At 33.2% G+C, this 13918-nt stretch overlaps 2 protein-coding genes and 1 pseudogene across 2 annotated transcripts; all 3 read right to left on the bottom strand.

Annotated features, from left to right (window-relative positions):
• Positions 1-146: 146 nt before the first annotated feature.
• Positions 147-11637, bottom strand: LOC127810681 (kirola-like). Its single transcript, XM_052350274.1, has 3 exons — positions 11389-11637; positions 7999-8317; positions 147-379 (listed from the first exon to the last, which is right to left on the bottom strand). Exons 1-2 carry the CDS (start codon positions 11567-11569, stop codon positions 8052-8054), a joined length of 447 nt encoding a protein of 148 aa, XP_052206234.1. The 5' UTR covers positions 11570-11637; the 3' UTR covers positions 147-379; positions 7999-8051.
• LOC127810680 (kirola-like) lies at positions 227-1501 on the bottom strand. The gene is made up of 2 exons (XM_052350273.1): positions 1202-1501; positions 227-690 (listed from the first exon to the last, which is right to left on the bottom strand). Exons 1-2 carry the CDS (start codon positions 1380-1382, stop codon positions 425-427), a joined length of 447 nt encoding a protein of 148 aa, XP_052206233.1. The 5' UTR covers positions 1383-1501; the 3' UTR covers positions 227-424.
• Positions 11638-12712: 1075 nt separating the features above from the next.
• Positions 12713-13918, bottom strand: part of LOC127809233 (kirola-like) — a 44679-nt pseudogene continuing 43473 nt past the window's right edge.

The following is a 13918-nucleotide window of genomic DNA, read 5'->3' on the forward strand; positions in this document are numbered from 1 at the left end:
CTCATATGGAGATGTGCTTTTGGAAACCACATCTCCATATGAGGTTGATAGTTAACCCTAATAGTTAATTTTTGAACGTATTACACGAACAAGTACATTTACAGGAGATTGTACATAGAATAAAAATTCATAAGTAAACGTAATCGTTAGACGACGTAAAGGCTTGAAATTGTTTTTAATATTATAAAATTATTATAAGAGATTGTGCATAAGGCTCAACTCAACATCACACAAACAAGTACGTAGATTATGATTACACAAGTGAAATAATTATACATGCAAAACAGAAAAGTTCATTAATTGGGGGCAGACGCACTTTACCACACACTCATGCGTGCTTAATTTTATTCCACGAACACTACTCCCAAACCTTTATTTATTTATTTATATATTAGGCATCGTCATGGTCTTAATTATCATTTAATTACTTGAGATGGTGAGCCTCAATCGCTTTGGTGACGGTAATGCAGAAGTCCATGAATGTGTTTGGATCTTCGACACCATCATTGAGCTTCTCATATTGGAAGGTCCATGTGACGAGGTTGTCGACGCCACTTGTGTCCACGTGAACTGTGATGGAGAAGCTCTTGTACAGCTGCATCAGATCTCCTTCAATCACCTTGTATGTCACCGACTTGTTTGCCTCGTCTACTGCCTCTATCACCTCCTTAGCAACCTTCTCTTTCCCATCTGTACTTATATATATATATCACACAAATATTGATAGAATTGTATCAACACCTCAAGCAGAAATTAAGAGAGACGATATAGAAAATTTAACGCGATTCAATTTTAATAAATTTGTTTCCAAAATTTTATAATAATAATGAAAGAAATTTATTTAATAAATTATCGACGGTGTAGTTTTTGAACGGAAATATATATACCCTCCTCCTAGGACACTATTTTTCTTTTTCCTTTTTCGGTTGGAATACACACGAAGACCTACCACCAGAGGTACTTACACTGAGGCTTAGCTCAGGCTTAAATCTCCTAAAGAGTATGAAGCACAACGTAGCATCTAATAACATGCACAAACCAAAAGAAAACTACAAACTGGGTTTGGGAGATAACCTGTTTGTTTCTAAGGAGGAGTAAAATCCGAGGCGTACTATTAAGAGGACATGCACTGAGCTATGCTCTTAGAATGCAATTTGTAAATAGAAAATCATAGATTACACACAGGTGTTAAGACGTGTACCGTGAGTATAATTCCAGAAGACGATGGAGCCAACTTTGCCCCATTCGCCTTCATGCAAAGCACAGCCCTGGATGTGAGCTGGGGACATATTGGAGATATGGTGAGGCCTATCTCTGAAGATCTCATGGAACACGTCGCCGCTCGACTTGATAGATACTTGGCGCACCAACTTGCTGGCCATCTTGACTTGCTTTGCAGCAATCTGAAACCCTAGCTAAATGTACTGGTAGTGAAGGTAAGGTTGTGATGCAAACACTTAGGCCCTCAACCCTTTAAATAGAAAACTATGTTGGCTTTTGCTTCACTTCTCCGGTTGCCCCCTCTTAAATGCATGAGTATGCTGGTAGCCCTTTGTCCCAAATTTGGGGTAAAACTTACCCCAGATTAAGGGTAAGCATAAAATTCTCTCAAACCCTTTACCCTAAATTTGGGCTAAAGGAATAGTATTTTTTTATTTTTGTTATTATAAATATTTATTTTATTCCTAAAATTATTTACTTACTTATTATATATCAACTTAAATTACTACCTAAAAATTATGTAATTAACTAATTTTTTTAATTATTAATAATATTTTTTATAAAAGCATTACATTTACTATCTCAATTAACAAAATATTACACTGAACATGATAAAATTAAAAAAAAAAACTATTACATATAACATAAAAACCTTTACTACACGAATGTAAAGTTGAACATGCAAGAAAATTTAATTTTAGAATTGATCCGGAAATTATCTACGTGATTATTAAATTATTGTCTTTATTTATGTAATATTTAAATCTTTAAAACTTTAATTTTTAAGATTTATGATTTCGTAGTGTTCATTCGGTTCATTTCTAATTATCGTGTCTATAATTTTTATTTAGTAATTTTTAATTTAGTGCATTTGATAGTTATTAATTATTCATTAATTGATTACAATTGATTAATATTATTTAACTATTATTAATACTAATAATAAAGAAATAAAAAGATGTAAAAGTTAATGATATCTTTTAGAGTCTAAGTCATTGATATTGTAAAGAAACGAGAAATGATTTTTTTAAAAAAATTTAAAAATATTATTAAAATAATATGATAGTTGTAACAGCCCACTTCATAAGGGCGTGTTATGCCTTAGGAATTTGGTTAAAATTTTTTTTTTTTGAACATTATTTTAAAATTCCCTAAGACCGTATCTAGTGTTGGATGAGATATCTAGACTAGAAATAAATGTAAAGCGGAAGCTGAATCGAACCTGCTCATGCATAATTTAATAATCGTACATGGCATTTAATACAAGTTAATACATAAAGCGTTTGATGATGGAACAATATACATAAATCTTAAACTAATCATATTATAACATGGTACATTTATTCGTATCTTGATACCTCGTGCCACTACACATCACCACTCTCTGAATCATCTCTGCAAGTCCCGGCTGGAACGTTGAATGTTCCAGGGGCGAACCCATGTTAGATGATGAATCATCTAAGTAAGAATACCAAATGCAATGCTATGAGTGTATGCAATGTCTTTCATCGTAAGTGTCAACTACACCCCTCATGCTGTCTATCATTTTAGCGGCCACCTCTTCGAAACCGGGGTGTATGGGTGCACCCTTGATAGGCCAGCGGTGTCAGTTCGTACTCCCTACGGCCTCATATGCATGTGATCAACAGTATCATTGTGCATGTATGCACTTCATAGTCATGCCATTGATGCAGTCTACATGATGGTTTTATATCATAGCATGCCAATATGATAAAAGCATTTACATTTATAACTGTATTAAATTCAAGTAGCATACTTACTGCTAATTTGTCTCGATCTACGTGCCAAGCGGCTATCCCTTAATTTCCTTGCTCACGAGGACCCCTACAACATAGATTTATTTTTAGAATACCAATTGCTAATTTTTCATAATTTCTTCCTTTTTCTTTTATTCCTAAGCTTTATTTCTTCCAAAATTACATAATAATTATCTAGGCTTCATAAAAATTTACTTTCTTTTTAATTACCAATATTCCTTAAATAATATTCTTAGTATTATGGAATTTTTCTTGTAATTTTCTAACTTTCATTCCTATTTTCCCTTATTTCATAATAGCTAAATATGTAATTATTACATAATAATTACCTAATCTTTCAATTTATTAACTTTCTCTTCACTAATATTTCTTACATAATACTTCTAATATCCTGAAATTTTCTTGGAATTTTCGGAATTAAAAATCTTATTTTTCTCTATTTCCATAATAGAAAATTCCATTTAATAATTAATAAATTTAGCATTTCTAGAAATATTTTTCACAAAATATGGCATACATAAAATTTCTGATTTAATAAAACTTTTTACAACATTTTCTTTCTTCTATTTCTATTTTTTCTTTATTTCTTTCCTTTTCTTTTTTTTTCTTTTTTTTTTTCTATTTTTCTGACGGGCGTGTGGGCTGCACGCGCCATCTCCCTACTCGCGGGCGCGTGCAGCCACGCGCCCGTGCTGCCACGCGCCGGCGGCCCCTCCGAGCTTCCGAGCTTCAATACGAAGCTCTCCCCCCCTATTTTCGACCTCCAGAACCCAAATACAGCATCAAAATTGGAGAAAAATAACTCGAAATACCTCGATTTAAAGCTTGAACTCTCAGCTCCGGCGAAGTCGCGATTTTTCGGCGACGCTCGGATCTCCCTCTTCGCTGCTTCGTTGGCCTCCAAACTCTCCAGAAACGAAGCCCACGACTTGAAAATCAGAACCTTTCTCTCAAATCTCTCAAACCCTCTCCCAATCGACCGATCTAAGCTTTGCAATTTTCGGATTGGGTTGGCTTGTGCGAACTGGGCTATTTATAGCCGAAAAAGCACGCTGCTCATGTCAAATCGAAGCCCACGTGGCCGAGAAGACCATACCTCCGATCAATCACCATTAAAAACCCCCCCAGCCTTATTTATTCCCGGTTGCAGGCGGCCATGCACGCTGCCTGCAACTTCCAGATTTTTCGGATTTTTCTTGATTTTTTTTTTTACATATATATATACACGATATACATATTTACGTATATACTTACATTTACATAAAATGATTTCTTTTAATCTTAAATTTAATCTTACTATTTTTTATTTACATATTTATACATTTATTTATATCTCACATACATACTTAAGCCATAATTAAACCAAATCAATTACATAAACTTAATATCATATAGACTAAATTAATTTAATTTATTTAATGTGACTTAGGGTATTACAATAGTAGTTGTTTGATAGTCAAATTCATATTTTTGTCTGTAAGGTTTTACGTTATTTTCGTATGACTGCTTGAACTTTTCGTTATTTTAATTATACTATTGAAATATGCATTTTCGAGTCAATTGCATACCTTGCTAGGAGCGTGCAACACATGCGCATTGAAATGCACAAATTATCACTGATCATTCCTCTGTAACCCTTGAAGATCACCGACAATCGTCAGCCCCTCGCAATTGTTGTCACTATCAGCCCTTGCACTTGCGGTCATTGTTAGCCCCTCGCAATCATTGTTGATTGCATAAGTTATTTCCAATCATTGCGACTGTTCTTGTGCCTTCTCTGATCATCGCAGCCGACCATCGGTTTTCTTCTGTTGATGAGACCTTTTGCTTAAGTCCTCTTCAATCATAGTCTTAATTTTTAGTCAGTGGTGCCTCTAATTGTCCATTTTTGTCTTCAATTGTAGCAACTGACCGTTCATTTGATTAGTTCGTTTTTCCCAACCGACAACTTCTTTGCCACTTTGGCCTTTCCCACCACCGATGACGAGCTTTATACACCTTCTGCCATCGTTGACGTCTTTTTACCATCGATTGCCCTCTATAATATCTGACAACAATCTCCATCTTCTGCTATAACCATCGACCTATACGTTTTCCTCCATCCTCTGTACTTACCGCCAGCCACTTCCATTGCCTTATCACTGGCTACTTCTGACCCTGCCACACTACCTACCTACCCTTGTTCCCAGCCACCATCTCTGCCAATCCCTTACCCCTTGCAAACCTCTCTGTCTTAACCTATTTTCTTCTCCATCTTGTGCATCCCAATCATCACCAGCCATTGAAGGAAAAAGCTATGGTAGAGATGGTGGTTGATAATGAGGGTTTGCACGTGCATAAGGAATAATTTGGGCATTTTAGCATGCGTGTATTGCATGCTCTTAGCAAGGTATGTAATTGACTTAAAAATACATGGTTTAGAAGTGTAATTAAAACAATGAAAAGTTTAAATGATCACACACAAAAACATAAAAATACAAAAGATAAAAATATAGGTTTGGCTATCATTTGATTGATATCGATGAGGGCGAGACTTTTTTAAATTGTTGGACAAATAAGTGTTAACATGTATAAAATAGGAGATCTGTTGAGATAAAAATGTCAAGGTAAATGTGTTAATTAGTAAGGAAAGATAAGACTATAAGAATAAGTTTTAGATAAAAGTTGGAATGATGCTTAGCAATGAGAGTTTATGTATATGAATAAAAAAAAAAAAAAAAGAACTCCATAGTATGTGCGTATGAAAAAATAAAACAATAACAATACTTATTTGGTAAAAAAATCTTAAGTATGCATAACATAATACACTACAGGAAATATTAGTTTTTGCTAAGAAAATTTTCGTAGCCAAAAGTTTAAGAAACGTTATTAAAAGATTTTAGCTATGTTTCTAAAACGTCACAAAAAATGTAAGAAAAGCCTCATCGCAAAAAATCATTAGTGACGTTTTGCCTTACATAATCTTTTCGCTGCGATTTTGGAAACGTAGTTATAACTTTTAGCTATAATGTTTTGGACCACAGCAAAAATTTTAGCTACGTTTTCAAAATTGTCACGAACTTTTAGCTATATTTTTGAAATGTCACAAAAAATGTAGCAAAAACTCAGTCGCATTACATTAATATTTAGTTACGTTTTTTTTTTGTTGTCCATAACTAGAGAAAATTACAGCTAAAATTGGCTAAAACTTTTAGTTACGTTTTCAAAATTATCATGAAATGAATATATATGTTTAGGTAAGTTTCAGTAAAAAATGTAGCAAATGTTACTAATAAATCTTTTTACTACGTTTCCTTTTTGTGTGGCATGAAATACCTTTTAGTTATGTTTTTTTTGAATAGTAGGTAATTTATTTTAGTACAAATTTGGCAATATCCCTATCTATTTTGCAACGATTATGTGTTTTCATCATTATATTTAACCTATATTAATATAAACATGAATTCCATTGAAATTTAAACAAAAAGGCACAAAAAAAAAAAGAAAAGAAAAATATAAATACATTAATATTTACAAATGTTCAAGTTATTGAAACACATCAATGGCCATTTCAACGTCTCAATGTTCAAGTCATTAACACAGATAACAATATCAACATCGATGCATAACATTATTTGCCAAAAGTATACTCACTTAATGCACGAATTCCATTCAACTCTTATGAAGTACTTGCATCTTTATCAACCTTATGCAAAAAAAAAAAAAAAAAAAAATTGAAATAAATGACTTTAAGTTTCTAATTGGGCAAACATAACATATAAACTTTAAGAATCTTATCCTTCATCCTCAACGAAGTCATCATACTTGTCTCCAAGTAGTTTTCTTTGAATAATAAATCATTTTTTGCCAATTGTGCACATGTTTTTTCACTTATGGCAATTTCAACTTCTAATGCACTATTTAAATTGTTATTCTCCTCTCGTGGTCTTCTAATAACTGTTTGGTTTGTGAATATAGATGCACTTGGCTTGGGACCATAGCCTAGTCCATTAACATAACCTGGCCGAGTGTTAAGGACTTGATCACATACCTCACTTGCACTAAGCTCTTTATCTTCTTGTTTTGATTTCTCCATTATCGCTTGCATATTATTCTTGTACAACTGTAATAATTTTATACGGATGGGAGTGCGGAGGTTTTTCTACCCTTCCACACATCATCACTAAATGCATGCTTATTAATAAGATTATAACTTTATGACATGTGATGTGATTTATGTATTATTTTGGTGTTTTCTTATTGACTTGCAAGTAGTATGCCTTTTAGGTTATGTGCTTTGTCTTTCACTTTGTTTTTGATGAGATATATTTAGGGGTATTTTTTAATTTGGAAATGAGTTGAAAAAGTGAAATATAAAAAGTATTATAAATAAAAGTATTTTTTATTTTACTTATTAAATTTATCTAGTAATTTTAAAAAAATAAGTTACGTAATTTCTTATCTAGATAAATTTTAACAAACGTTACCTTAGTGGTTAATTACTCAGTTATTTTTCTTTTACAGTATTAAATAAATATCTTTAGATTTAATTAAGTTTTAATTAACAAACTACTTAATTAAATTAATTCCACATAGTTAAATCTTAATTTTTGAATGAATGAGCCACTCATACGTACAACAAATGTATTTTAAGTATTTCCCTTATATAGAGATGTGCTTTTGAAACCATTTCCACAGCCTTTGGTCTATTTTTATTTATTACCATAATTTTGTTCCTTTCCTGAACAAGTACATGAACAAGGAACGTATTACATGAACAAGTACATTTACAGGAGATTGTAATTGTTAGACGACGTAAAGGCTTGAAATTGTTTTTATTATAAAATTATAGGAGATTGTGCATAAGGCTCAACTCAACATCATACAAACAAGTAGATTACGATTACACAAGTGAAATTATAATTATACATTCAAAACAGAAAAGTTCATTAATTGGGGGCAGACTCACTCTACCACAAACTCATGCGTGCTTTTATTCCACAAACAGTACTCCCAAACCTTTATTTATTTATTTATATATTAGGCATCATCATGGTCTTAATTATCATTTAATTACTTGAGATGGTGAGCCTCAATATCTTTGGTGACGTTAATGCAGAAGTCCATGAGTGTGTTTGGATCTTCGACACCATCATTGAGCTTCTCGTATTGGAAGGTCCATGTGACGAGGTTGTCGACGCCACTTGTGTCCACGTGAACTGTGGCGGAGAAGCTCTTGTACAGCTGCATCAGATCTCCTTCAATCACCTTGAATGTCACCGACTTGTTTGCCTCGTCTACTGCCTCTATCACGTTCTTAACAACCTTCCCTTTCCCGTCTGTATGTGTGTGTATATATATCACACCAATATTGATAGAATTGTATCAACACCTCCAAAAGAAATTAAAAGAGACGATATAGAAAATTTAACGCGATTCAATTTCAATAAATTTATTTCCAAAATTTTATAATAATAATAATAATAATAATAATAATAAAAGAAATTCATTTAATAAATGACACTACAAGGAAAACGAGTTTTAACGACGGGAAAATCGGTCGTTGAAAGTTGATTTTCGGTCGTTAAAAAGTATTAACGACGGGAATTTTCCTGTCGTCGGTCGTCGTTATTGCCTTCGAGGATAAAAGTCTTTAACGACGGGAATGATAAATCCGTCGTTAATTGTATTAGTGACCATATAATTCCCGTCGTTAAAAACAATTATTAACTACCAAATTATAACCTAATAACGATAATATTTCCCGTCGTTAATAATTTAAACAATTAGCGACCGTATGATTCCTGTCATTAAAAATAACTTTTTAGTTATCAAAACACAAATCAATAACGACAATATTTCCTCTCGTTAATAATGTGAACAATTAATGACGGTATGATTCCTAGTGACAAAAAATCCTATTTTGATATAAACCACCAAACCTATATATCATTATCCATATCAAATTGGAATAAAACTCAAAATTAAACATGCCATTCAAATAACACCAAAGTAATCATTATCCATTAGCATTTATACACCAAAAGTAGTATGTATGTATATAAGTGTTAATTACCAACAAATTACACCAAAAAATATCTTCAACTAAAAATAACACTTTGACAATTGTATATACTATTCAAAAATATACAATGAGATTTGTTTGCCACTTCATTGCATGAACTGGGCCTTCACCAGAGTGTAGAACGTAGAGACCAAATAAATTTATCAAGTCAGGAACTAAAAAATTTAGAAAGAATTTTTAATTGAATCCTTCTAGATGAGAGACAAACTAGGCATCTAGAAAAAACCTGGTCACGATAGCCAATCCAATTCTTCAAATCCTCAGGAAGATTTTTTTTGCATAATCTGGATCTAAAGCAATTGCCTTTATTGGATGATTATATTCAAATTTTATCCTCTCATCAGTGTAAATGTTGTTTCTTATAACAAATCCATTGTCTGAATAGCTTCCAACACATTCACCTCCTATGTCAAAGAAAAGATAATTAACACTAGTAGTATGAGCAGGGAATTCCTTTACCTGTAGATAATAATGATACTTATCAACTACCAAGGAAAAAGACAGATGATTAACTTGAAATAATAAACATCCATTTTTTAAGCTGGCAAAGTAGCTGAAAGTTCTAAATACAGAATAACAAACCCTAAGTGAAACTCCTAATGTGTACCATTCACTACTCTTAAATTTAGGATACTTAAAGCAAAAGGCCCAGAGATTTTTTTTTGTAATACAGATTCTTGCAAACTTTTTCTCATGCAAATCTAAAACAACTTAAGATGCCAAATAATTATGCAGACAAATAAGTAAAACATGGCATTATGCTTTAGGATTGCCTATAAAATAAATTTTAGATATAAATATGAAGATTAAGAATAATAATTCATTTGTCAGTATAAGAATAGACACTCAAATTTGTTAGCATACTATTGTCCTAGATGATTCCAAGTATATCTCTCTTGATGATTTCTAGTGAAAAGGCATGTGGTGTGGTAAACAGTAACAGACCAGGAACTTGTCTTGCCTAAACTGAGGGAAAAGTCACCAATTTCAAAACAAGTACCTTAACAAGGACAACATCTAGAACAACCTAGTTGAAACATGTGTCATGTTAGGACGAAGCTAAACATGATGAAAAAACATAAAATGAGAGACGTGGGGGGGGGGGGGGGGACACACTAGAAGTTTAAAGACGAGGAAAAGGAAGTATGGAAGCTTACACAAAATATATTTTATCTAGTACGACAAGGTACACCTTCTCATATCCTCCACCATGGTAAAAATAACAAATGTTTTAGAAGGGATTTTTGGTTTGAAAATTTGTTTCCTAAGCTCAATTCCTTTTAACTCATCAGCCAAATGCATTTAAAAACTTTGGAACAGCTAAACTCACTAAAGCTGACGAACCGAGGACAGTTCAAAGTTCAAGTGAACATGGTGATGATCAAATTAAGGTCAATTCCATGAACTGTAAAACTATAAAGGCATTTAGGTTTCAATTCTGAGCAGTAAAGGAACAGCAGCAGGGGAAGAAAAAAAATGAATTGCAACAACTAAAAGTAAAATAAAACCTCCAACTAATTACAACAATAGTAAGTTTCTAACCAAAGAGTGCTTTGACTCATGATCATTTCTATAAAACGAGAATAAAGGCAACAATCTGTTCATGTGTCCAGGCAATCACTACACGCAACTTGTCTTAGGTTTAGTTTTCATTTAAAAAGAATAAATCGAGAGGCATCAGTATATTTGAACTTCAATGTTGGCAGCTCACTGACTTATATACCTATATATATATGCATGTATTTGTTTCAACACCTTCCCTTTCCCTATCACGTTCTTAACAATCTTCTCTTTCCGGTCTGTATGTGTGTGTATATATATATATATCACACAAATATTGATAGAATTGTATCAACACCTCATAAAGAAATTAAAAGAGATGATATAGAAAATTTAACGCGATTCAATTTTAATAAATTTATTTCCAAAATTTTATTATAATAATAATAAAAGAAATTCATTTAATAAATGATCGACGGTGTACGTAGTTTCTGAACGGAAAATATATACCCTCCTAGGACACCCTTTTCTTTTTCCTTTTTCGGTTGGAATACACACAAAGACCTACCAAGAGAGGGACTTGCACTGAGGCTTAGCTCAAGCTTAAATCTCCTAAGAGTATATAGGAAGCACAACGTATAGCATCTAAAAACATGAACAAACCAAAAGAAAACTACAAACTGGGCTTGGAAGATAACCTGTTTGTTTTTAAGGAGGAGTAAAATCCGATGCGTATTGCTAAGAGGACATGCACTGAGCTATGCTCTTAGAACGCAATTTGTAAACAGAAAACCATAGATTACACAGAGATGTTAACACATGTACCGTGAGTATAGTTCCAGAAGATGATGGAGCCAACTTTGCCCCATTCACCTTCATGCAAAGCACAACCCTGGATGTGAGCCGGGGCCATATTGGAGATATGGTGAGGCCTATCTCTGAAGATCTCATGGAACACGTCGCCGCCTGACTTGATAGCTACTTGGCGTGCCATCTTGCTGGCCATGGCGGCTTGCTTTGCAGCAATCTGAAACCCTAGCTAAATGTACTGGTAGTGAAGACGGAAGTGAAAGTAAGTGCGTGAGGCAAACACTTAGTCCCTCAACCCTTTAAATAGAAAACTTTGTTGGCTTTTGCTTCACCTCTCCGGTTGCCCCCTCTTAAATTCATGAGCCTACTAGTAACCCTTTGCCCCCAAATTTGGGTAAGCATAAAATTCTCTCCAACCCTTTACCCTAAATTTGGGGTAAAGGAATAGTATTTTTTTTCTTTATTTTTGTTATTATAAACATTTATTTTATTTCTAAAATTATTTACTTATTATATATCAACTTAAAATTGCTACCTAAAAATTACGTAATTAACTAAAAAATTTCAATTATTAATAATATTTTTTATAAAAGCATTACATTTACAATCTCAATTAACAAAACCTTACATTGAACATGACAAAATTAAAAAAAAAAAATTATTACATATAACATAAAACCTTCACTACACGAACGTAATGTTGAACATGTAAGAAATTTTAATTTTGAAAATTGTTTCGAAAGTGGTCTATTGAATTATTAAATTATTATTTTTTATGTAATATTTAAATCTTCAAAACTTTAATTTTTAAAATTTATGATGTCGTAGTGTTCATTCGGCTGATTTTTAATTATCGTGTCTGTAACTTTTATTTTGTAATTTTTAATTTAGTGTATTTAGTAATTATTATTCATTAATTGATTACAATTGATTAATATTATTTAAATATTATTAATACTAATAATAAAGAAATAAAAAGATGTAAAAGTATATAAAAAAGAATGCAAAAGAAATTAAAATTTATTAAACTTATACTGGAATGAGAAAAATATGGATAAGCACATTATCCCAAATTTAAGGTAATACAATTCACCGCCCAAAATTTGGAGTGGGATTTGGGGGTAGGTTAAAGGGTATTTCACCCCAAATTTGGTTGGGTAATCAAATACTTGGAAAGACAAACGGGTAGCTTAATTTACTGTTATTTGTGCTAGTAGATAAAATACATATATATATATATATCTGATATTCCACTACACACGCTACTTTTATTTCATGCCACAGAGGGACTCTCAAACCTTTATGTATATATATACATATTATAAGGCAACATCGTACATCACTTGAGATGGTGAGCCTCAGTATTTTTGGTGACGCTAATGCAGAAGTCCATGAGTGAGTTTGGATCTTCGATGCTATCATTGAGCTTCTCGTACGTATTGGAAGGTCCACGTGACTAATGTTCAGAATAAATTTTCCTTTCTTATAAAAGCGGGTACGGGATCGGGCTAGGTGCCAAGTGATGGGCTGGCCCAACGGATCAGTACGGTCCACAACGGTTGATAAATAAAGTGTTCGCTAATCAAATAGGCTAGAATATCGAGGTATACGTTGATAATATGGTGGCCAGCAACGGTGGCCAAGATGTCGGAGAACGGAGATCATTGCTCGGATCTCGCTGAGTTCTTGTACAGCTGCATCAGATCTCCTTCAATCACCTTGTATGTTACCGACTTGTTTGTCTCATCTACTGCTTCTATCACCGCCTTTGCAACCTTCTCTTTCCCGCCTGTATTGTATCGACTCACTGAAATTCAGTTAACACGGTGGGCTATATATTAAACTCTTAAGAGTTGCAGAGATTGATATTTGGTAGTATTGCATTCATTATCTTATGTGTCTTAGTGGTGTGGTGGTCATATAAATCATATAGGGTTTATGATACTATCAAACAAATTCTAAAAAGAAACAACATACGGCCTAATATAATGTTCAGATTAAATTTTCCTTTCTTATAAAAGCGAGTATGGGATGCATATTGGATCCATGAACGACCCAATATACTTACCATCTTGTGCAATTAAACGGAAAGAGCTCTCACAAAAAAAAAGGGGTTGCATCCCATGAATTGAATGACCTGACCGTGTAGTAAATTAAGTTACAAGCTCTCAACCACCATAAGTATATATAACTCCAGAAGTGTAAAATAGTTAAGAGTTCGTTAGCCAGCGTGCATATATACCATGAGTATAACTCCAGAAGGTGATGGAGCCGACTTTGCCCCAGTAGCCGAGGACATATTAGAGATGTATGATGCGGCCCTTCTCTGAGGATCTCGTGGAACACATCGCCGTCCGATTTGATGGGTACTTGGCGCACCAACTTGCAGGCCATGGAGGCCGCGGCTTCCTTCGCAGCAAACAACAAAAACTATATGTTTTGGTAGAGAGGGCAAAGTTGTGATGAAGAAAACCGCTTGGGCCCTCGCTGCTTTAAATAACAAATTTAAAAAAATTAATTCTTAATTTAATTATATGGTGCATAT

The sequence above is a fragment of the Diospyros lotus genome, chromosome 9, assembly GCF_014633365.1.
Source record: "Diospyros lotus cultivar Yz01 chromosome 9, ASM1463336v1, whole genome shotgun sequence".
Lineage (NCBI taxonomy): Eukaryota > Viridiplantae > Streptophyta > Magnoliopsida > Ericales > Ebenaceae > Diospyros > Diospyros lotus.